This window comes from Serinus canaria, chromosome 5, assembly GCF_022539315.1.
Source record: "Serinus canaria isolate serCan28SL12 chromosome 5, serCan2020, whole genome shotgun sequence".
NCBI classification, from domain to species: Eukaryota; Metazoa; Chordata; class Aves; order Passeriformes; family Fringillidae; genus Serinus; species Serinus canaria.
In genome coordinates, this window is record NC_066319.1 from 4,560,542 (window position 1) to 4,586,654 (window position 26,113).

At 37.3% G+C, this 26,113-nt stretch overlaps 1 protein-coding gene across 1 annotated transcript in view; it reads left to right on the forward strand.

Moving 5' to 3' along the window:
• The window catches only part of LUZP2 (leucine zipper protein 2), a 125,010-nt gene that overhangs the window by 62,783 nt on the left and 36,114 nt on the right, over positions 1-26,113 (forward strand). The window contains exons 5-7 of the mRNA XM_050975281.1: positions 5,139-5,201; positions 17,568-17,630; positions 21,199-21,261. Coding sequence (XP_050831238.1) covers positions 5,139-5,201; positions 17,568-17,630; positions 21,199-21,261 — 189 coding nt within the window. The remainder of the gene's footprint in view (positions 1-5,138; positions 5,202-17,567; positions 17,631-21,198; positions 21,262-26,113) is intronic.

The following is a 26,113-nucleotide window of genomic DNA, read 5'->3' on the forward strand; positions in this document are numbered from 1 at the left end:
ATGTGTGCATGTTGAGAAATAGTTCCATTTTTAGCAAGTTTGAAAACTTTCTTCCCATTAAATTAAATTTATATAAAGAGCTGGCTGGCTCTGGGTGAGGGGAAGATAAAGAAATATGGAAACACTCAAAAAAGGTTTGGCTAAGTAGAGTAAGTTCAATCTACCTTTTCTATTTTATTCTGTTGGTATTTTATATCATGCTAGCAGTTTTAAAGAAGATATGCTAGTGGATTGTTTGGCATTACAGTTGACAAAATAAAGGAGAAAATTTGTCTGTGTAATTTCCTTTTTTGCTCAGTGTTCATTATGAGAAATGAGAATTAAGTAACACTTATATATAAAGGAACCATAAACAATATGGGCATTTTTAAATCAGTAGGGTTTTTCTAGTAATAAAAGGTTAATGTGGGGAATTTGATTCAGTATTATCCCCATACATGGAAGAGTTATAGTAAAATGATCTGAAGTTCTCTTCCCTTCAAAATTACTTTTTTTTCTTAGTAAAAGCCTTTATGTCTATTATAAAGTCCTAAATGTTCCTTTGACAAAAGTTTCATTTGCTAATCAAACTGTAACTTGCAGCTTAAAAGTTACATTCATCTTAGAAAGACTAATAGTTGAAATCTGTTTAGCTTTGTTCTGAAAAGTATTTAGCAGACATTGTGCCCTAAGGGAAGAATGTTTTCTATGTTTTACGTATTAGCCTCGACAGTCCTCTCTGGCTTTTGAAGTGAATTTTTTTTTGCACTATACCTTGAAAAGCAGACCAGGAAAATGAACACTGAGTGTGTCAGGGTTTCCAGATATGGCCAAAACAGTCAGGTGCTAAGGAAGGAATTTCAGTTAATCCCTAACTGCTCCTTTTAGTCCTGAGCAAGATGAAGAAGTCTGGAGGTAAGTGAATGTGATCACAGCTGAGTCTTGGCTGTGCAGTTTATTGGGAATTTACCATCCTGTCATGAAAAACTACTATTGTCTGACTATTTTAATTAGATCACTACCATCTGCTAAAGCATTCTCTGTTTTGATGGGGGAAAATTCAATTTAAACATTTCAAGGTCACCAACTGCTGTGAGGAAAGGCCACTGGGTGGAAATTGTTGTCTTTAAGAAACATAATGAGCTCCAAAACACACAAAGCTCTGAGTGTCTTGAATGACTTTCTCCAGGATATGGAAGCAGTGTCCTTGCTCAGTACTGGAAAGTCCAGCCTTAGAACAACCTGTTTTCATTTTGTACTCTCATAATTGCAGCCAGATAGCAATTAAAGGCAATTGTCTACTGCAATTAAAGGCAGACAACATGTGGAAAGGGGTGAATGCCATTTTTCCCTATTAATTTAGAGCTGGGTATAAATATCTACTCTTGCCTATTACCCTCTCAGTATTTGATGAGTGAAAGAAGTACTTTTGCATCTCTTCTGGAAAATTGTATTATGTGCTGTCCTTGAGATTTACTGAGAGCATCATGCAGATGGTGTGGTACAGATTCATCTGCCTAAAACATGAAGTTTTATACATGGGTACACTTAAATGGAGAGGCAAAATTATCCCTTTGGCACACAAGTCATATAAATCCCTCCTAGGTAACTCTCCATATCTATTCTTTGTCACTAAGTGGTTCTTCATTTGTTAGAGACTTGGTAGAAGACCCTTAAACTGCTGTTACAATTTAAAGGCAAAAATTAATGAGTTCCTAAATAATACTTCCATTATTTTTGAAAAAGGAAATGCTGTAAAAATATTTTTTTTAATTTTTGATTTGTTAATTTTAATTTTTGGTTTTTTCAGCTAAGCTGAAATGGTATGTTTGCACTGTGTAGGATGTCCATAGCAGTGATATAAGTTGCATGTGAAGAGTAATTAACCAAATTTACTGGATGAATTTATAGTACTGGACGGTCTTAAATGTCTCTTCCCTAAAAGACCCAAGCTATGCAGAGGTAATAATTTTGGTATCACATATCTTTAATTATTTCATATATATTCATAGCTAGAAGTGAAGTGCGTCAAAGGAATATTAATATTCCTGATAGATCTAAGAAAGGGAGCACTCTTTACTGGAGGTCAAAATACCTTTCTTTTTAGTATTTAATGGTAGGTAGCTGGGAATTCCGTTGAACAGCTGAAAAACCAAAGTAATCACAACAAATAGCTGTATTGTGCTTCTCCCCATCCATCTTGATCTGATATTGTGATTATGACCTTTGTTCTTTTGTTGTGCAAAATATTCATATTTATTATCCAGACATGTTCTAAATTTCAGTGTTTGTGGATGTCATTTCTAGGCAGGTGCTGAATAAAGCATCATTCTCTGCCAGTAGGGGGTGTGAAATCAATATTTCCACAATCAAAGCACTTAGAACTTTGGTAGAGTTTGGAGAAGAAGTTCTGTTTATGTATGTCAGGTGGCACTAGTTTCATGGACCTGCATTTCTGTCTGAAGTGATGATAGCATTGTCTGACTTTGCTTTTGATACAGCTGAGGGTGCTGTCAGTTCTGTGATGTTTTTTAAAGTACTGACATGCCTGCTTGAGTGTGGACATGATTACAAGAACAGCTTTCACATCAGGTGGATTCAGTGTTCATTTTTTATGCCCTTGACATCCAACCCATTCACCTTTTAGTCAAAGGCTCTGTAATCTGAATCTGTTTTCTTACAGGAGTTTTGTTTTTCTGTTGTGATGCCAGAACAGCTGTAGCTTCCCTTGACCATTGATGATGTTTTTGGGGTTGAGATGACTTTGAGGTGTTAGGAAGTTTTTTTTTCCTTAGCTTCAAGACTGAAGAGGAAAACGGGATTTTTTGGGGTTTGTTTTTAAGGTTGTTTATTTTTTGTTATCTAATACATTGTTTTTCTGACTTGTTGAGGTTTGTTCAGTAGGTCGAGTTGAGGCACTCTGCTTTCAGGGCAGTGTTAGCTTTTTATACTAAAAACTTTAGTGTACTTTATTTACCATCATTTTTTAATACTTATTACTTATGTTAGTGTGTCTCTAAACTAATTTAAAAGTGTTACTATTACAGCAAGAAGATGGAGGTTAAGAAGAAGGAGAAAGACAGAACACACTTAGATTTTTCTATTTTGCTTTTTGAACTCTCATTCTAAAAACTTCAAAATTTTACTTTTCTACTCTGTTGTAGATTCACTGTCATTCTATTCAAACTCTTGTGGCTTGTAAATCCTCACACAAAGTTGTGTGATTTTAGCCCTTGGAATTGTTTCCATGGACTAAAATCCAAGGCACAGGTGGTTTTGACTCTGTGCCAAAGTCTCTGAGCCCCTGCCAGGGTCTGGAGTCCTCCAGGGAAGCCAGAGGAATGTCCTGGAGTTTTGTACCAACAGCATGGGACACAGAGTAAATGGGTGTAGAGGGTGGGTGATCTTGTCCCCCAATAAGTTGCAGCTGGGTCAGTTGCTGAAGATTGGAGGTGGGCCTGATCTTAACAGGCTACACCTGTAATCAATAAGAACTAGTGATATATAAGAGTAAGGAAAGAGGAGTGAGGGCAGTCAGATTACTGTGAGGACGTGGAACAGTCAGTGTGTAGAGGAGCTGCCTGTATCAAGAAGGTATGAAGCTCTGATAACATGAAATCCTCGTACTATGATGATGATAGAACTCGAGATATCTAAGACAACAAATGGTGACCCCGACGTGATTCAGGACCAAACTATAGTGCCCCATGGATTTGGGATGCCCTGTGGATTCTGGAGAACTGGATTTGACCAAGTAACCCCATGGATGTGGGAGAACTGGATTTGACCAAGTAACCCCATGGATTTGGGAGAACTGGAACAGGACTTGAACACTAAACTATTGGCAAAATATATCAATTACAGCTATTGGTGTTTCCTAAATATGAGTGTAAAAGACCTTGAAGAAAAGTGCTTTTGTAAACTGGGAAAAGCTGTAAAACTAAACTAATATTTAGAAATATATATACATGTCTGTGCTGTAACATGCTGTTTTGAACACTTGTATAACTCTTAATTCTAAATGAAATATACAAATATATAATAATGTTAATTTGTTTGAATACGTACTTCTGGAAATGTTGCAACTCTGTGGTTAAAAGAAAAAGGGGGAATTGTAGAGGGTGATCTTGTCCCCCAATGAGTTGCAGCTGGGTCAGTTGCTGAAGATTGGTGGTGGGCCTGATCTTAACAGGCCACACCTGTAATCAATGAGAACTAGTGATAAATAAGAGTAAGGAAAGAGGAGTGAGGAGAGTCAGATTGCTGCAAGGACGTGGAACAGTCAGTGAGTAGAGGAGCTGCCTGTATCAAGAAGGTATGAAGCTCTGATAATATGAAATCCTCGTACTATGATAATGATAGAACCTTTGCTATCTAAGACAACAAATGGGGATGAGTATTTTGTTAATTAAACCCTCCAAAAGCATCTTCCTTAAATAACAGAAATGCATTCTTTTAATCTTAGTTGTTTATTTTAGTTGTTTATAATTATGTCCTGTTCCTCCCCATTGTATTCCATAACCTGCGATTAAAGCTCAGTCCTGAAAAAACTCTTCTGTAAAAATAATTTTTTAAACTGTGTTTGATTAAATTCAGTCTCAAGCCTTGTGACTGGAGTTTCTACTTTCCAAGTCAAGTCATTGCCTTTAGTAGGATCTAAAGACCATGTTTGAATGTTTTCATGTGTAACACACTTTATTCCACAGGTGGCTCTGACTAGAAGCAAGGTCTTCATCTAATTAGGACCAGCACTGTAGCACTCAAATAAAATACCTGTGTTAGAAACCTGCTCTGATGGATTTGTTCTTAGAGGGAAAAATGCTTTTGTTAGAAAATCAGTTAACATTGTTTTAAAAATCCTCAGTTCTTTGATGATCATATTGAGAAATAAACACTATGTCTGCTGGTACAAAACAAAATAAGCCTATTTGCATGCAGCAATTTTCTTCTTTTGGTTGTAATTTTTCTAGGTAATATGGTAAATGTTTGTAGATTTATCAGATACTTGAGTGTGACCTATACCAATCTGGTATGCAAGCAAAGTTTTTTGATTTGGTGGCTGTTTTTTTTTTCCCAAAGCTATTAAAAGCATAAAAAAATTAATTAGTGTTTACAATTACATCTCAGCCACTCCACTCAACATTGCTTTAAAATTGCAGATTAACTTTTTGAAGACTGAAATGGAAAGGAAGAGCAGAATGATCCGAGACCTCCAGAACGAGGTAAGAGGAGCTTTTGATTGTCACCTCCATTCAGATTTCAGGTTGGGAGGGTCTGGTTTGGCCTCAGATGGAAAGCATGGCATTGCAGCAGGCAGAAAAGGCACCAGGGAAATCCTCTGGACAGAAAAGCCAACAAAGAGGACTGTGTGCAGTTAGAAATAGTGTTTTATTGAATGCAGTGGTTGACTCCATGCTTGGTTTGATACTTCTGTAACTTTTGCTGCTTTTTCAGAAAGGGACTTCTGTAGGTTACTGACACACAGGGAAACTTTGTTCTTATTGTTATTGCTCACTTTAGAAATACACAGCAAGAGGAGGAGAAAGGAAATGCAAGATCAGAGCTGAGATTCTTAATAAAATCTAAAAAAACTCAAACTCCTACAATGTTTTTTTTTAAGCTTTGTGTGCCATGAAGATCAATCCTAGATTGATCCCAAAAGTCTAAATAAAATATATAACGTGTTTTAAATAATATTTAGTGGTAATAAACTGAATTTACTTTGAAATTTGGCCTTGGAATCAAAACATGAAATATTTGAGCAGCATTATGTTTCTTTTCCTACTTATCCCTTTCTCTCCACACAGTTTGCCTAAATCAGGATGCAGTTTCTCTTTCCATTCCTTCATTTTGCAAAGAACGTTGTGCTTGAAAATTTTATTTTATTTTATTTTATTTTTAATTTTTTAAATATTTTTTTTACTTCATTCTATTTATTATTTTTTAATTTTTAAATTTTTTATTTTATTTTTTATTTTATTTTTTATTTTATTTTTTATTTTATTTTTTATTTTATTTTTTATTTTATTTTTTATTTTATTTTTTATTTTATTTTTTATTTTTTATTTTATTTTGTTTGTTTTATTTTTGGTTATTTTGTTTGTTTATTTTATTTTTATTTTGTTTGTTTGTTTTTATTCATATGATGCCTTTTATTAATATAAAATTTTATTTTATTTTATTTTATTCATATGATGCCTTGTTCTCTTGCCAGCCAGGCTTCTTGTCTTTATCTGCTTTGTTCAATTCTTTTGCTTTTTTGAACTATTCTATGTGTATGAAAGCTTGATCTCTTTGAAGCTGTCATTTAAACAGGAATCTCTGATTTCCTTGGTCTGTGAGACTGTATACATATGGTCCATCTGAAAAATGTGTACATTGCTTTTTAAGTCATAGATGTATCCCAGTTTTGGAGTCCTTTTTTACAGTAGTCAGGAGGGGGCACGGCTGAACCATAAAATTGTTTCACACCATCTCACATCACTTGCCAGGGGCAGGAAGGGGGAGCTCTCTGATTTCTGGTTCTGTTTGAGAGAGAAGAGCAAGGTGCCTGAAATGGTCTGGTACTGTTCTGCTCTCTGTGTAATTTGTTTTTCTTACACCTTTTGTTATTAATATTGTTGCTGTTACTGATCATTTTCTTATCTTACTGCTGTTTTTAGTAAATTGTTCTTGTCTCAAGCTGCAATTTTCACTTTTGTGCCTCCAATCCCCAAATCAGTCCCAGGAGGGGAGGGAGGTGAGTGATGAGTGAGCTGGTTTGGGAGAGTCTCCCTGGGCACTGACCTGGGGGTTCTGTTCCCAAACCTCAGAAACAGGAAATGTCTCTTTCAGCTGCTCATCCTCTTCAGGCCATGCTCTCAGTTTCCTCCATCTCCAGCCAAAAATGCCTTGATTTCTCCTCTCATCTGTTACCCCTGGATGCTTTGCAGTTGAGCCTTTAAACTCTCATTAATCATATCAGCCTCATCCTGCTGAGCAGTCATTAACAATCTTTCACTCAACACAAATACATCATTAATCAACATTCAAACTGTCTGGTGATTTCTTTTGTTATTGATTTGCTGAGGGAGGTCAGTAGACTTTTCTAATATTTACTGTATTTACAGCAAATTTAGAAAATCTGCTTTGAAAGGAATTTTTCTTTTGACACTAAATATCAGCTACTATGTAGAAAAGGAACCAAAAGCTTTTTCTACCTAATGGCTCTCTATTAAATTTTTATACCATATTTATAGTATAAAAAAGTAACCACTTATATCAGGGTTTTTTTTTTGGAAATTTGACTGAATTTAAATTATATGGTTTTGAGGAAATATTATGTTATTTAGGTCCTGCCTCCAAACACTGAATACACATTGCTTTTTAAAATCTCATAAACTTGGATCTGCTATATATTTAAATAATTGATAGCATTTTATGTGTAGGTTGTGAAACAATCATCTGCATACAGCTATATAGAGACAGATAATGAAAATGCTTCCTTCACAGCAGCTCTTATTTCAAATATTGCATTCACCCTCACTTTACATTGCCAAACTGTGAATTTCCAATTTTAGGCTCTTCCGTGACTGTAAAAATAATTTCCTATTTATTTCTGCTTATTTCCTATTTAGTTCTGCTCTTATTATTCTTATTTCCTCTTTATTTCTGCCCTTTCAGTGCCATTCAGCTTTGCCTTTTGGAGATACAAATAGATGGCAGCAGCCTTGCAGTTGAATGCTGCAGCTGTCCTGCAGTGGCTGAGGAGAGGACATTGTACAGAAAGGCAAATTTTAGCCTATTCAAGGCTTTGGGGGAAAAAATAAACCAAAAAAAAATATAAATGTCTGTGGTATTGAGGAAAAAGTGTGCCAGGTAGAGCAGAAAGGGATTAGGTATCTCAAAATCATCTGGGTTTTAGAAGCCTTGGAGTGCTTCCTGCAAATGCCACAGAAATAGCTGTCAGACTTCCAGCTGGAACATGGTGTGGATTGTGTTAATTCAGTTTTAAAGGACTGGCATGCAAACAGCGATGCTCTTATTTCAAGCTATTTCTGTTATTGACAAAGAAACCCAGAAGTCTGGAAATGCAGAAGCACCAGTAGAACTGAGAAGCTTGCAAAAATGTAGAATAAAATAGAATATGTATAAAAAGAGATACTTTAAAGTTTTCACTTTTGTAGATGGCCTGTTACAGAGTGAGCAGCCCTGTATTTATTTATGTATCAATTATTAGACCAAATATGACTTCTAGCCTATCATACTGGGTCTGATAGTTGCTCATATTTGCCAGGAATATAAGCCTGGAAATGTTTCTATTTAATCCTGGACTGCTGGGATTTTGGAATGACACAGCTTTATCATCAGTGGGGGTTTTGGATTTTGAGAAAAAATTATGGGTGATGAGACCTGCAGCTGTTGAGCAGTAAGTCCATTAAAAGATTGCTTCTCTGAAAATTCACCTGCCTTCAGAAATCTTGAAATACTCTTTGCAGATAAAAATATCTGCCACTTTTAAATAACATGCCTAGTCAGCTGTAGCTGAAAGAATCATTCATGAGAAGTTCACCTGCTGTGACCTAGACCCAGATCTTTACAACAGTTCTGAAAAGTTATGAAATTTCCTGGCTTATGCATTACTTAGATTGTCTGCCTATGACTGACAGAGCAATGTTCAATTTGATATAATTGGACTGGATAAATTGCATTTTTATATCCCTTCTTTTCCAAAGAAGTATTAATGTGAAATCTACTGGCAGTCAAATTTGCTTTCCTGACCAAACCTATTAATTATTCATGTCAAGTAAAAAAATCTAATAGGTATTGAAATGCATCTATTGAGATAGATAATTTGGTTGAATTTAAAAAAGGTGAAAAATGAATCCAGAGATTTTTTTTTTGTGTGTGTTCTGTTAGACTAATTGTCTTCAATGATTTTTTTGTTAAAACTTTGGAAGAGGGGATTAAAATCTCTGTGCATTTTCTTTCATGACACTGAAATACAAAAAAAAAAAAAAAAAAAAAAAAAAAAATTCAGGACTGGAGCATCTTTTTGAAAAGAGCTGTGCAAGTTTTGAGTCTGCACTCATCAAGAAGCCAGGCTCAGATCTGGCACAAGCTCATTGTCATGCAATTTGACAGCTCCCATCCTGGCAGTCTGTGAGGTGGAGCTGAGGCATGACCTGCCCTGAGGCACCTTGTTAGCAATTTGAGCTTTAAATACTGGGAATTGAAGGATTAGGGAACAGAGAGGGGGAGAGAGATGAACTAGAATGTATTAAGTGGTTACAGCTTTTTGGGTGTGACTTGATTGGATTCTATATAATATTGAAAAACTCAAAGCCAGACCTGTTGTCTGACACTTAGCCTTACATCACTGAAATTCAGTTAACTATTTTCAGCTAAGCTGCCTGACTGTACAACAATTATTCAGATCAATATTGAAGATTTTTATTTTTTCGTTGGCACTGGTTTAGAGTTTTGTTTGTTCCTTTGCTTTTTGTTCTTCCCCAATCCTTACCAGATAATTTTGCTGATTCGTGTCACCCCAGGACCTGCACCTAAAGAGCAAAGTTGCCATGCTTGGTTTTTGCTTTCTGTGTGAGCCTTTTCCTCTCAGAGAGCCACTCAAGAGCAGCTGGGCTGTTCTCCATCATTCACCTCCCTGTGCCTTGGCAGAGGAGGCATCACTCCCATCTATGGCACATGGCTTTTCTTAAAACATGGCTTTTCTTGATGTGTTTGTGCTTCTTGCATACATAGAATGGTTTGGGTTGGAAGGGACCTTGAATATCATCTATTTCCAACCTCTCTGCACTAAAATTTCAGTCTTTAATTCAAGGCCCTACACAGGAATGATGGGCCTGGTGCACAGTCATCTTAAATAACCAGACAGACAAATTGTTCACTTCCCCTGGGCTCCTTTTGGGCTGACAGCTTGGGTTTGGTTTGAACCCAGTTTTGTCTTCACTTGTGATGTCCATACAGGTTTCTGTGGCTGAGATGACCCCAAGGTGTTAGAAAGTCTCTTTTTTCCCAGCCCCACAACCAAAGAAGCTGAGATTTGTCAGTTCTGCTTTTCAAGGTTATTTTCTCTTATCTGTTCCATTCCTTCCCTGCCCTGCTGAGATCTGCCCAGCAGGTCGGGTTGGGGCACAGTCCCTGCCCTTGGGGTGCTGTTGGCTTTTTATACTAAGAACTACCTGTGCTTTATTTACAGTAATTTTCCAATCCCTATCACCTGTGTTAGACAGTCTGTCTCTGCTCTAAACCAATCCAGAAGTGTCACCAGGAGGAGAAGAAGAAGGAGAAGAAGACACACCCAGATTTCTCCATCTTGCCTCTTGAACCCCCATTCTAAATCCCCAAAATTCTACTTTTTCACCCTGTGACCAATTCACTGTCATTCTACTCAAACTCTTCTGGTTTGTAACTCCACACACAAAGTTGGGAATTGTTTCCATGGCTAAAATCCAAGGTGTCTCTGACTCCATGCCAAGGTCTCTGAGCCCCCTGCCAGGGTCTGGAGTCCCCCAGGGCAGCCAGAGGAATGTCCTGGGTCCTGGCAGTGCCTGGTTATCTCCAACTGCTGCCTGGGGCAGGCACGGAGTGCAGCTGGTGTCAGACACAGCACAAGGACAGACTACATGGCTGTTTCCCTTGCAGTTTTCCTGGTCTTTCTCAGATTTATCTTTATCTTTATTTTGGGGTATGCAGCACTTTTGTCTTAACCAGATGAGGTTGTTAAAGTATTCATGGTAGTTCTCCAGGTTCATAAACTTTATCCAGTTTTACCAACCCATCAGCATCTGTTTTTCTGTCTTGGTTTGTAATGCAGAAGGTGTCTCAGGAAAGTACAACTATTAAATTCTGATATAATTTTAAGGATCAGTTACCACACTCAGCAAATTATTTTGCATTCTGTTAATCTCAAGGAGAAATAGAAGCATTCTTTATTCACATTCATAAGCCTCTGAATATTTTAGAGGCTTTGAGTTGAGGTAGAAGTGAAGAATTATTTCTCTTACCAGATATATTTGGTTCTATTTTTAGTATAAAAGGTCCTGTGGAGGTTGACTCAAAATCAGAATAATTGCTCCTAAAATTAATAAGCCTATATTCTATTCAGCAAAATAACTAACAGCAAGCCCCTGTTTTTCATAAAGCATGTTTACAGTCCTAAAAATACTTTGCCAATGCATATAGACTGCTCTCAATGTAGAGAAAACACAGTCAAGCAGATTTTACTAACACCATTTGAAAAAAACCACTGAGTTAAATACAATTTTAAGCCATCACATAGTGATAGTTGATTTTTTGCAAATGTTAAAGTAAGGAAAGAAAGACTTTCAGAAAGTTTCTACCTGCAAACTGTGATGGTGTCTGCAGGGGTCCCAGGAGGAGGGAAGGGATGAGAATCTTGACTCCCTGTTTCAGAAGGCTGATTTATTATTTCATGATGTATATTATATTAAAAGAAAATGATATATTAAAACTATACTAAAAGAATGGAAGAAAGGATTTCATCAGAAGGCTTGAAAAGAAAGGAGTGGAATGATAATAAAATCTTGTGGCTGACCAGAGTCCCAACACAGCTGGAGTGTGCTTGGTCACCAAGTAGAAACAATTCACATGGACCAATCAAAGTTGCCCCTGTTGCATCCCACAGCAGCAGATATTCGTTGTTTACATTTCATTCCTGAGGTTTCTCAGGAGAAAAAAAAATCCTGGCAAAAGGATTTTTCATAAAATATGTCTGTGACACCAAACCACTCTCCTGTGCTTCAAAGAAGGAGCAGGGTAAGGTGGGAGGTAAGAGCACAGCAGCATTTTTCTTACTTTGCTCTTTACCACAGTCTGCTTTGCCTGCTTAACACTTCAAGCTGTGATAACCATTCAAGAATGGATCCACAATCATGCAGCTCCTTTTCAGCTTCTGCAGAGGAGATTTTAAATGCACAGCACTCAAACTCAGACCTTGAAAGGAAAGTGTTTCATGGCTGCCTGATGTGGGCAGAGCAGTTCCTGAGCCCTGCTTTGCAGATCCTGGCTGCTCTGCTCTCTGCTATTAGATCTTGCTGTGCTTCCCACCTGGCTTTGGCTTGGATATTCACAGCCAGGAGAAAAAGGGCTGTAGTCCCCAGGGAAAATCTAGGCTCCTTTCAATGGGCATCATGAGGGGCTGAATAAATGGGGCTCTGTTGGTGGGTAAATTAATGGGAAGGTTCATCAGCCTGCCTTGGCTAAGAGGTGGCTCCCATCCAGAATGTCAAAAATGTTGGAATTGCAGCTTGTCGTGGCAATATTTGTTTTGTGTTTTAAAACACATTTGTCCTCACACATTTTAGACCTTTATCAGATGACCACCACGTGGTCTGTGAGGTGAGCAATGCTCCGACAATCCAGCCTCTCCTTCTGTGAGTGCAGGAAATTGAACATATTTATCACTGATATAAAAACCTCGTTCTTCTAATTAATAATGTGTCTTTATTACAGAGTTTGCAGTAGAATGACACACATTGCCACATGCAAAATGCAGTGGGGATATTTACACTAGATGCACTGGAGCTAATCTAGTAGACTGGCTGAAACACTGTATTTTTAATTTGGAAATGAAAGTGGTTTTGATCATAGCAATGCTTGACAAAGGTGATCAAAGGAAAGTCAAAAAATAGCAGAATGAAATATATTGTGTCATTTCTCCTCTGCTTTGGGAAGGTGAAAGTGTGTCAAAAAAGGGGAAGATGCTGGTTTAGAATGCTAATTCAATATGCCAAGCATTACAAACTAGATGGACTCATGGCTGAGCTTCTGACATATAAAGTCTGACATAAATTCAGTAAATTGCACTGAAGAGATTGTGATCTAACTTATGAAAATAGATTTAGAGGAAATGTTGGTATCCAGCAGTCTCAATCAGGGAAGAAAAATACAGGAAAAAAAAGTTAAGTCCTCCCTTTTTTTTTTTTTTCAGGTAAAAAAATACAGGAAAAAATTTTAAGTCCTTCAGTAATTACAGAGTTGGGTTTTTTACATTCTACTACAGTGAATAGCTCCAGTACATGGACCCAGATTTCTTTTTGTAGCTTTTGCATCAATGCAGCTGTCCAGAGAATATTATCAATAATGGGTGACATTTGGAATGAGCACAGAAAGCAGAATGCCAGGAGATCACATAAAGACTAATAGTCTGGTTAGAGAGGAAAGGACTTCTTTGACAGTTCCTGGTGTGCTAAAAGATAGAGGGAAGTACTAGAAATGCATTTTTCTGAAAACAGAAGCATGTGCTTTTCATTTCTAGGCGCAGTTCACTGCCAAATTTTGGAGGTGTAACTTTGCCAAATGTTACAGGGTGTTGGGGCAGGAACTCAGAATGGAAACCAACTCATTTTCTTTGGATATTTGGGGCTTTGTCCTTTTTAATACAATCAGAATGGTGATTTCATTTCAGTGTTACACAGACAGCCTCTGCTGTTTAACAATACATTGTTTGAGGTGACAATCAACAAATGACCTTTTTTCTTTGCTGAGCTTGAGTAGTGAATCAAGACATCAACAGGAAAGGTTTTTATGGGAATAATTTTAAAGAACTTTGGATGATCACATCATATAAAACACATCTGAAAATTACTGAGAAAATGTTTATTTCTCAATATGCAACCCTTACCATTTTCAGGCATGACCCCAATCTCGCTGAAAGGCTTCCTTGACTTTGTGATATTCACCCAAGTCCATATTCATAATGAGGAGCTGATGTCCATGTCAGAACTAGGGAGTGGTTAGAAGATGATCAGGCAGATCACCTTGTGTCCCAGATGCTCTTAGGAGCTGGGTGTCCCTTAGCAGGTTAGGCTGGTTTATAACTGCTAAGAAATGTTGTCTCCAACTCTCTTTTATGCCAGTCTTTAACTTCCTCAGTTTTCTGCTGGAATATTATTTAGTGTGTTTGGTTTGAGGTTATTTTTCTGAAAATGTTTAGCTTGCAGATACATGCTATTTCCTCTCAAAAACCAAAGCAGTTTAAGTTGTACTCAGAGCCTTTTTTTATTTTTTCATAATTCTTAGAAGCCTGATGAAAAAATATCTTGTCTGATGTTGCTGTGCTGAGCTTAAATAGGGAGAAAGGCTTTTCAAAAGCAAGGAAAAATAGCTAATTTTAAATTAGAATATTCTGCTTTCTTACCCTTTTCCCAAGGCAAGGGATTCAGGCATAAAATGTAAGTTCAGTATCTTAGGTTGGTCAGTGATTCATGAAGACATTAATGGCTCAAAAAAAGTCATTTGGATCCTCTAAATTAGGTCCTGCTCCTGACTTCACTTCATCTTGTTCAAAGACTTTCAGGAAATCATTAAATATTAATGGAGATTAAATTGGAGTTCTGTGTCACTGGATTAAGAGTGCCCCCAGGTGCCCATCCCAGCTGTCCCTTGCCTGTGTTTCCATTAAATGAACTCTTTATTATGGATTGACTGGAGGATCCTCCTGGAGGACAGAGTTTCCCTGCTAATGCAGGTACAGCTGGAACTTGGCTCAAGGATGTGATTGCATGCAAATACTTCACCCTACAGATTGCTAAAAGCTTTCCAAGATGTTCAAGTACATTAAAATACCTGTTTATTTTGAATATAATGACATTTTAAATCCAAGTCTAGAAGGCCATTGCTAATTAAAATAATTTTTCTGTATAATTTTTAAATTGATTACTAAAGATATAGTTAAAGATACTTCATTCCTTATTTTTCAGATTGAAATGTCCAAGATCTTCTCCACTGAAGTACTTGATTACAAATGAAGTATTTGAAATTAAAACTGCGTAAAATTCTGATTAGTTTATTTGTTCTTGCTCCTTGAGGGATGCCTAATAAGAAAAGGAGCATTATCTATAATCCTTGTACCTTTTAGAAGTCAGAACTTCTGTTCTGAATCAATAGGCCTTTGTAAATTTAAAATGTCATTGATTAATTAATCTGGCTTTGAATAGCCAATTTCTAGCAAAAGGGACATATTCCTCCAGAATATGTACCTGATTAGACTTCTTTCAGAAGAAGAAAGGTTTTAATTCAGAATTAATTATAAAAAAGGCTCTGTTATGCTCCAGATGTTTTTGCTGGTGTGCTTCATATTCTATAAAAATGAGCACTATTAATCAGGATGCAGATCTATTTTCAACAGTGATATGTGATTTGTGAAGGAACATAAAATCATGCAAATTGTAGCCAAGAAGTTGTCATCTACTTCTAACAAGCTCCTACTTATTATACTCTGGATAATATTAACTTTTAATGCTTGCTCTCATTTCCAAAAACATTATGAAGTTCAGATGCAATCAGGACTATTTTGCTTGCATTCTGAAAACCCTGCTGGGTGCTTTTGTTGCAGACACACTGGATCATGAGACAGAAAGGGGAAATCATGTTAAACCAACCTCTCTAAATCTCAAAAATTGAGTCCATCTCCTAACTTTGAATTTTTTCATCAAGTTTTGGTTTTGGACAAATTCTGTATATGTATAAGTATATACTTTTGCCAGGTTTATTTGGCACAAAATGTGGAAATTGTGACAACCACCTAGGACATTGTGTGTCCTGTTGGCTGCTCACATTCTGGGTTACTGCATGGTATTCTAAAATAGCCTCTGTGGAAACCACTTACAAAGATTAATGTGTTAGCAGAAGTTATTTCTTACAATAGTTTGTACTGGGCAAATGGAAGATAAATGGATAAAAATGTAGTGATTACAATTCATTCTGTCTTTGCCTCTGAAATATGGACAGAGTTCTATTGGACCAACCATCTCCAGTCTGCAGAGGGACTGGAGGATAACGAGTCAGCCAAACCAGAGGGATCACTTGATACCCTGGGTTCATTAAGTGCAAGTCCCCAATGAATGTTTAATCATCCCAAAAGGTGATGCTGAAACCATCAGGATGTAAAACACATTCACCCTGTGTTCACCAGTACAGCCTGGTTCTTTAGCTGCACCCCTGGTGAGCAGTGGATGAGTCAGGTGTGCTTCACGTCCTTGATTTTTATTTTGTTTGCCTTTGTTCATCCTGGTTCTGCTGCACAGTTCCATTTTTTCAGAGCCAGGTGTCTTGTTCTGTATTTCCAATAGGCTATTGCTCTTTGGTGAGTTACAACATAAAAATATAAATTTCCAAACAAAGAACCAAATTCAAATTAACTGTGACACTTACTAGAGCAACGTCCAGCTCTAAATGCAAATCATATTTTCAAAGAGAATCTGGATTGTTGGATTGTCTCATTCAAAATGACATCCTAGCTCCTTTCTGTTGTCTCAGAGAATTTTGGGCATCCATGTCAAACAGCTGGGAAAAATTTATTGTTCCTGCAGTAATGTATGCTGGTAGCATGGTAGCCAGCAACAGTGAAATGTGAAATTCTGTCAGAGCTCCTTCTTATTTTGGAATAGTGAAAATGAGTTTTCAAATGAAATTTTAGTTTCTTTGCATTTGGTTTAAAAGAAAAAGTTTTTATTTTCAAGGGAAACTCAAAGCTCCCAGTCCTGGAATTAAAGCTTCCAGTGTTTCAGTGGGATGCAGACCTAAATTTGAACTGGATGGATTTATGTTTTTTCCTCTAAAGACATTTTCCTCTTGTTCTTGTGCTCAATGTACAGGAAAGCTGCTGCTGTTCAGTAATAAACATACGTTCCTGAATTTGGGTGGGTTCTGTTTCTCCTTGTATATTTACAGTCCATTAATGCAGGAATAGTTGGGGTTTGTAACCTTTTAATATTTTTTTAATATTTTAATGTATTTTTTAATATTTTAAAATATTTTTTTTATTTTTTCATGTTCAGCTTGTTAGGTTCAGCACTTGTAGATCTGCCTGTTGAATACTTATGGATTTGACCAATTTTAAAAGTTGTTCACACTCCTTGAAGAGAAATCTTCAACCTTGATTATCAGTTGTGGTATCCCACAACTGATAATCAATATGAGTAATCAATATGAGTGACTAGTGGAAAAATAATTACAATGAAGAATTAATTTTATCAGGGTTTGTTATTTTCCCTGAAAATGAGAAGACGTACATTTAAAACTCCTTCATGAAAAACCATATTGAGTTGGCAGAATGCTGTCAGGTAACTCACTTTCCACTGGTTTTATTGCTTGCATTTTTTAATTATAAAATTTAGCAGAAACACCCCTTGATTTTGATCATCAGGGCCAAGTGATGAGGCCTTGGCCCTAACACTCAGTTGTTAAAATGATTTACAGAAAATGATACTGAGCTATGGACTTGACTCCAAGCAAGGATTAGAGGTTTATTTCTGCCCTTTTGTACCTCAGCTTATTAAATCTAAATTGCTTTCAGTTGCCAGTGCTCTGAGAAGGTCTCTATGGGCAATCCTGGTCCTGTTGAACCAAATTTTAATGCAAATATCTTTGAGAATTCTGTTAGAGGATATACAGTGTCTTGATTGATCTCTTTTGTTTTATTTATATCTTTGTTGGTGATTTGAAGATGTTATCCATATTAAAAAAATAAAGTTGGTATGATCAAATAGTTAAAAGGTCCCTTAACATTTTAATAACACTTGCTAATAAACTATTTTGGGGTTTTTTTGTCCCATTCTCAGAACAAAAGCCTCAAAAACAAGCTCTTGTCAGGAAACAAGCTTTGTGGCATGCATGCAGAAGAGGTAAGGAAGTTCCCTCTCTATTTTTGAATCTAATGTACCCAAAAAGTTTGCATCGAAGAGTTTTGTACTGAGGTCCTGGTGCATTGTACAGATACACAAGAAAAAATATAGATATATATTATATTTATTTGGTGAGTCTTCCTGAAGTGCTGCCATCCCAACTAATTTTTGTGTCTTCACAAGAAGCAGCTCAAGTGTATCAGAGAGCAAGTTGCAAATTCAAGTTTTAGACAAATGAAATCATCTGGGCGTGCCTGTGACATAACTCTAATATATATAATAACTAATAACTCTATATATAATCTAATGACTCTGGATTTATGCATCTATAACCTAGATAAACCTGATTTCATTTACATGGACTCCATGTCTGCCCTGAGCCAGGAATTGCCAAAGGCCCATTTTCAAATGGAGACAGGGAAGAGCTATTATTGTTGATTCCCAGAATGTTTTGTTATTTCAAGGGAAAAAGAGTCACTGTGGAACTGAGGGAAAGCAATAAAAAAGCCCTATTTTTGACAAATTCCTCAGTGCAGAAGTACCTGCTCATGTGAGCATTCCCTTTATTTTTATTTTCATTTTTAAAAAAAGATATTACACATGAATCTGATTTACTCACATTAATTTAGCCTGGGTTTTTTTACACATATTTTCTGTTAAGGTCATTACACCTCACCAGAATGAAACCAAAGCATAAAAGATTTCCTCTGTACCCAAATTTTCCCAATCATTATTGAATGCATTTTCTTCATTAGAGTCTCTACCTTTTAAGTTAGACATCAGTGCTTAGGAGGTCAAGTTTCCAATTTTAGTACAGAGGAAGTTTTTCATGCTTTGGTTTTATTCTGGCAAGGTGCAGTGACCTTAAAAGAAATTATATATGGAAAAAAAAAAAAAAAAACCCAGGCTAAAGTAATGTGAGTAAATATTTTCTGTTCCCTGGCTTTGGTGGGCACCTGGCATCCAGACAGGGTCAAACCACCACCCCTAGCTGCATTTTTATATATAATAATATATAATATTTGAACCTTGGGTCACTAACTTGAAGGTCTTTTCTCTGATTATGTCTCTTTTAATATTTGCATCTAAAGGGGAAGCTTAAGGATAACTTAATTTTATTACAGTGTGACAAGCTCTGGCAGTCAGAGATCTGCAGAAAATTAAAGATAAATTAAGCAATAGTCAAGACAGCAGATTGTGAGTGCGTTTCAAAGTGTGAGAATCTCTTGCTTTCTGAATCCTCCTGGCAAATGTGCAGCTATTGAGCATGTTACCATTGGAACAAGCAGAAATGCCACTGTAAATGCTCCTTTTTTTGTGCTCATTTTGCCAGTAAAGTTGTGCCAGCCAGAAAACCTCAGTGTGTTTTCTGTTTTTAATTGAGCACTGTGCTCTCCAAGCACAACAACTGTGTGAACTCCTTTCAGGTATTACATTTAATTCCTTTTGAGGGTAGAATTGCCTGCCAGGAAGCTCCTGCTTTGGTTTGCTGCCTTAGGCTGCATGCAGACAGGCAGGATTTCCTTTTGGATTTCCTTTTGGATTTCCTTTTGGATTTCCTTTTGGATTTCCTTCTGGATTTCCTTCTGTATTTCCTTTTGGATTTCCTTTTGGATTTCCTTTTGGATTTCCTTTTGGATTTCCTTTTGGATTTCCTTTTGTATTTCCTTTTGGATTTCCTTTTGGATTTCCTTTTGGATTTCCTTTTGGATTTCCTTCTGGATTTCCTTCTGGATTTCCTTCTGGATTTCCTTCTGGATTTCCTTTTGGATTTCCTTCTGGATTTCCTTCTGGATTTCCTTCTCCAGGAATTCAGGGCCTTGGAAGGAGGAAGACAGAGTGCTGCAAACATTGGGGTTTCCAGGACACATGCCAGGGCAGTCCTACCAGACTCTGTATTTTAGAGTCCTGTGTTTAATGGTAATTTTATCTGGTAATTTAATGGTCATTTTAATGGTAATTTTATCTGTCTGGCTCTACTAAGAGATCCTCTCCCTTGAAGCACAGAAAATCCACAAAATAACCAAATTTTATCACGAAGAGTTGCAGGTCATACACTGCTTTTGACCTGCACTGAGTGAATTTAGCTTTATGACTCTTAATTTCATCACAGGCTTCATATTTAACAAATGAGTTTTACCTTAATTGTCACTCTCAGGTTCCTCTGCAGCCTATTTGGATGCCTTGTGTAAATCACAGAAACTGTATATTTTATTAAACACGGCCCTCAGAATAATTGAAATTGGTGAACATTTTCTCACTGGTTTTTAGGTGGCGTGGAATATATTCCCTAGCTCAATTAATTGCAGAGGACAGAGCTATTTGAATGAAGTAGCAGTGGATAAAGTGCCAGAACAAAGAATTCTGCTGGGCTGATCTTGGCTGTTAGTTTCAGATTTTACAGAACACCCATAACCATTTTGGCCTTGCTATTTGAACATTTAAAACAGGTTCTAAAATTTTTGATTCCTTAGATTCATTCAGCCTTCCCAAAAGTCCAAATTTGACTGCAAAGAGATAAAATCCTTCAAAAATTCCAGCTTAAGAAAGACATACTGCTTTTGTAATATATTATGTTTATGGAATGCTCTTTCAGTAAATGTGAAAACAGACTTTTAATCCATTCCAAGGACTTCAAAACACTGGGCATTAATTAATACAAGAAAATTTATTGAGTATCAGTTGGGACTGTTGTGGCATTGTTCACAGGGGTCTTAGGATGAGGGAAGAGATGAGAAAGTTGACTCCATGTTCAGAAGGCTGATTTATTATTTTATGATATATATTATATTAAAGCTATACTGAGAGAATAGAAGAAAGGATTTCATCAGAAGGCTGGCTAAGAATAGAAAAGGAATGAATAACAAAGGTTTGTCTGTGACCCAGACAGTCTGGACAGCTGGGCTGGGATTGGCCATTGATGAGAAACAACCAGATGAGACCAATCCCAGACCCACCTGGTGCATCCCACAGCAGCAGAGAATCATTGTTTGCAGTTTGTTCCTGAGGCCTCTCAGCTCCTCAGGAGGGAAAAATCCTAAGGAAAGAATTTTCCATAGAACATGTTGGTGACAGACTGTGGATTTTATTTGAAAAAAATTTATTACTTTGAGAGGATTGTTAGATAAAAACTGAAATAACATTCCTTGGATAGTTGGGCTCCTTTGGATGCCACTGGAACACCCTGATCCTCACAAAGACCTCTCTAAGCCTATGGAGCCTTTTTTCTTCTAAGAATAAGATTGTTTGCTCTGAAGGTGATTCCCTCAGTAATGCTTCATGGAAAGCATTAATAGCAGCTCCTGTCTGAAATGTGTGAGCCCAGCTGCTGTTCTTTACAGTCCCAGCTCAGGTGTGTGCTTTTGGTGAGTGCCATTCTGCATTTTCCTCACTGCTTTTGCTTGGTTTGACTTGTGAGCCTGGATAATAATTGACAATTGTTTGGAGTGGAGAGTTCTACATTTTAAATCTGATCTAGACTCTGCTGTTCTCAGAATTTACAATGCTTTTTTTTAATATATAAAATTTAAAAAACCCCAAAACCTGATTTGCTTATCCTCACTTTCAGTCAAAAAAGATTCAAGCCCAGCTGAAAGAGCTTCGTTATGGGAAAAAGGATTTGATTTTTAAGGTAAGTTTTATTTCACTATAATTAGCTGAAATTTTAAGGTTAATGTAGCATTGGAGTAAAGTAGGAATATGATAGCTGCCTTTATTATTGCACTTCTAAGTTTGTCTTATTATTGCAGTTCTTTATTATTGCAGGTCTAAGTTTGTCTTATTATTCCAGTTCTGTATTATTGCAGTTCTAAGTTTGTTCTGAAAAGAGCTCACAACACCAAACCAGACTGAATACCATAATGCATTTTCAGAAATATACTTCCATCTATGTTTTTGTGCTCACAAAAAGCAAAATTCTAGGTGGCTGCTGATGAATAAAACCTGTTGCCCTATTCCATACATTCTGTAACATGTCTTTCACCTTTCTAACTGAATGATGTAATATTTTACAGATGCTTCTTGGTTTTCCTTTAATTAGCACTTCTCCATGGCAAAGTATTGGTAATATTTAAAGCAAACCTCTTTGCTTTAAATTTAAATATAAACCTCTTTGTTTATGATAAGCTTGAGCAATGTAGTGTTCCTTAGGGCTGAAGATTTAAGAAAAAAGAAATGTCTGTTGCTTAAACAATCCAAATTCATAGTTTGTTCTAGCTAGCACATTTTAAAAATAATTTTAAAAAATTTAAAATAAAGGAGGGGAAGAGAAAACATGAAGACATTGCTGAAGGGCACCAAGTCCTTGTTAGCGCAGGGAGAAGTTAATCCCTGTTAAAAGGAAGAGGAGAGAGATGCAGATTAACCTGACTGAAGGCTGTTAATGGAGCAGTGCTTTTATTTATTCCCAGCATAAAGGATGGAGATGAAGGAGTCACCTTCAAAGGGACTAGACCTAGAATCACTTACAAAGTCATTCATGTCAATATATGTGAGTTCCAGACTGTCCTCCTGAAGTGTTTAACTCTCTCTGCTGTGTGTCTGTTGTATATGCAGTGCTGTAAAAATGTAAATATAGGGTAATGTAGGCCATTTAAAAGAGAGTGTGATTTCTGTGCTTTTTTTGTTTGTTTGTTTGGTTTGTTTTGTTTTTAATTCATAGGTTCATTCCAGGGTTCTTCAGGGACATTTATTTCTGGTCTCCATAAGACCAAAACCAGGGAACAGATCCAGAGACAAAAATTAGGTATATTATAGATCTAGGCATTTAACTTTTAATGCCATCTAGCATTAACAAAAGCAACTTTCTTCAACTTCATTATAATGGAGAGCTTGAGCAGAGGTAAAGATCAAAAATTCTGATCTTGCCTTGCTGTGCAAGTTTGTTTTCTTTGGCTGAAGCAGTGGGATTGCTCAGCACCATTATCTACTTGTTGTTTTCATTGTGGTAGTACACAGTGATCCCAAAAAAGGATCTGAGCCGTGGTAGGGTGTGTTTAATGCCTAGCAAGGGACCTGCTGCCAAGTACTGCCCACCTGAAAAAAGCTTACAGAAGATGAAAATGGGACCATTGCAGCTAAAGTCCTTGATTTACATTGAGTAGACAAAGTTCCTTGTCAGAAAATCCCCTTTTCCTGACCCAGAGATGGGGCAACTGGGAGGTGTTTTAAAAACTTTTACTCCATTTTCAGTCTCATGAGAAGGGTGAGACAATACAGATGTTGTAATTGACAGCATCACAATCAGATGGTGTGAATTATTTCCTAATTAGGGTGAGACAATACAGATGTTGTAACTGACACTACCACAATCAGATGGTGTGAATTATTTCCTAATTAGGGTGAGACAATACAGATGTTGTAACTGACAGCATCACAATCAGATTGTGTGAATTATTCCTAATTAGGGTGAGACAATACAGAGGTTGTAACTGACAGCATCACAATCAGATGGTGGGAAATATTTCCTAGTTAGGGTGAGATAATACAGATGTTGTAACTGACACCATCACAATAACATGGTGTGAATTATTTATTACTTACAATACACTACAAGTGTTTCTTGGCCTCTCAGCTTTAGCCATACCAATGGTGTAAATGCCTTAAAGCCAATGATCTAAAATCACCCCTCATGGGTCCCACTACAGTGCATCTTTCCTAGTTCTGTTTCTCCACAGTATCCAGTCTTATTTGCAAGGCTTGTTTCTAATTTTGAAACCTGTTTCTAGCTCCATTTCTCTCCCAGCAATGTCTGTCCTATTCCATGGCATTTCTAAGCCAGCATCTCTTGTCTCAAAGTTTGCATATGGATGCACACTGTGTGGGCCTTCTGCCAGGCCCTGAGAGCTCTCCACAAATCCATTTCCTACTGTTCTTGATCATGATGGAACACTGGAGCCACCAGCTGAGATGTAGGTCCCAAATTGTGTAGGGTGGGCTCTCCTCTGAGAGCTCTTATTGCAAAACAAGGATAGTTACTTGCCTTCCAGGTAAACTGTGATCTAATGTAATTTAAAAAACTAACTTTGGATGGAGAATGTCGATGAATTGTGGATTCCAAAGCCCCACACACTGAGAACTGTGTGTTATGTATTTGTATGTAAATAATTCAAACATCTCTTGACAGGGTGCGATTCTGTATGAGATTGAATGCCTGCTTTGCTAATGTTGATATATCCTTTGTATGCAACCAGAAATATTTGTGCAGGTTCATTCATCAGTCTTTTTCCTGTCCAAGAAAATTTGATTTGTGAAGCAGAGGGAGCAGCAGCCTTATGCCATCCTCCTGAATCATTTGAGATTCTAAAACATTGGTTCAGTGTGCTTGTGTGTGTTCCGTGTCTGAAGACAGACTCACTAAGCAGAGCAGAAGCCACTTGGTGTAGTCTGGAGAGTTTTTAAAGTATCTGCTTGTGCTGAGTGGGAGGAATGAACCCCACTCAAATGTCTTGGTAAAGAATTCAAGGCAGAGCTACAATTTAATAGGAAAATTACCATGAAGGCAGTAGTACAGGAACACTGGTTCAAACTGACAAAGTCAGAGCAGACCTGTTGGGCAGTGTGGGAGCAGCAGTCCAGTTAAATGGGGGCTGCAGTCCCATGGGAGTGATGGATGTGGTCTTGTCAAAGCAGTGAGCCTGTGGAAAGGTCTGGTTGGGGAGAGTCCTTGTGATTCTTGGCACTCCAGTGGCACGTGTCATCTTGTCCCAAACTCCAGATTACACAGAGGCAGGAGTGTTCAGTACCTCCCCTGGGGTGGGGAGCTGCACAGTGGGCTGGGGTGATTCTGAGTCATTCTGGGCAATCCTTGATGGCCCTTTAGCAGGGATGACCCCTCAGGGTGGCTGAAGGAGTTACCATGGCTGAGTCATGTCAGGGATGGAGAAGCAGTGGTGCAGCCACCTCAGCAGTCCATCAGGAGGTAATGCAGGGGGTGGGGTACCTTTGCTCACAGCCCATGCTGTAACACTGCTTGACCAGAGAGAGGCTGCTAGGTTTGGGCAAGAACAGGTGACATTTCATTTCTAGTTGCTTTGATACTGGAAACATGGCAGATTTGATGTTAGCATTGCTGTTGTGGCTGTTTTATGGAGCTGTTGCTCTTTCTGATAAATGGGATGGATAGTCCTCCTGTCAGCACAGCAGGAATGTTTGGGATGAAATCCTGGCTGCCAGCTATTTCACTTTACTGGGCTTTTACCTTTTCCCCTTCCACTCCCTTCCCATCCACTAAACTCTATTTATTTATTGAGTTCTGGAGAATCTGAACTATTTTCTGTGTGCCTTACTGAGGATTTCAGGGACGTCTGCTCTCCCTAGAGATGTGGACACTGCAATCTCCTTGGATTGTGAGCTGCAGGCTGTTGGGTTTCTAAAGGGCAAGAAGGGAAGCTGCAGTTCATGTCCATCACAAAATTGCTTTCTCTGAAGGCATCGATTCTGCAGATAGATCTGAAATAAATAGGGAGGGATTGTTTGATTTTTATTTTACATAATTCACATCAAGAATTGGTACCTGTTGCTGTCAGTGGCTCTGGTCTGATCTAGACCTCTGGGCATTAAGTGGGAGAAGAAGAGAAATGGGAAAAAGGCAACTTTTTCCTTAACATGACTGTGAATTGGTACATGATATCTTCTTTATCATATCTTACTAACACTTCTTATGTTTTCAAAGTGTTTTATAACCTAGCTGATTCATTAGGGATTAATTAATATTAATTGATATTTTTAAAACTCTCCCTAAGTGATATAAAGCCCTGGAACAGAGAAGAAATGAGCATCACAAAAATTATTAATTCAGGTTCAGAGCTTGTCAGTATCTCTACAGATTATAATTTGAGTTTCTGTCTCTTTTTCACATTTCAGTCCCTTAAAGCATGCAGCATGTTATTCTAAAAAAAATTGACCCAAGTTGAAATTCGTTTTGTATTTTAATGAGAAAACCAAGAAATTATTAATAAAATTGCCACTGGATGTTCTTAATTGTATCACTGCCTTTGTAAGTAGGTACTTACTAGTTCTGAATGACACTGCTCTGAATTGCAATAATTTAAATTATCAGCCTAAACCCCTGATTCAGTGAAGTACTTCTCAGTTTAAGTGCCTTGTTAGATTGAGGTCTGCATTTGTTTTGGGCATTACAGACCACTTCTTTTTTCAATTACTTCTCCTTCAGTAGCTGTCTTCCCATTTTTAGGCTATATTGCCCTGGAAGAAGTCTCATGTTTTACTAAAATAGGAAATAATTAAAAATAGTTTGGTTTTTTTGTTCATGAAATCCAAATGTGTAAATATGATAGTGATAAGAGATGAATAAAAATAAATCTAGCAATGATTTCCAATGTCAGGTTGTACAGGTACCTTGTATTATTGAAATTCCTCTCATAAATGTAAAAGGTGATCATGCTTCAGGGGTGTGGTTTGAGTGTATCTTTGCTCTTTCTTTTAAGGCTTTTGCTACAGATTCAGACATGTTTGATCTACCA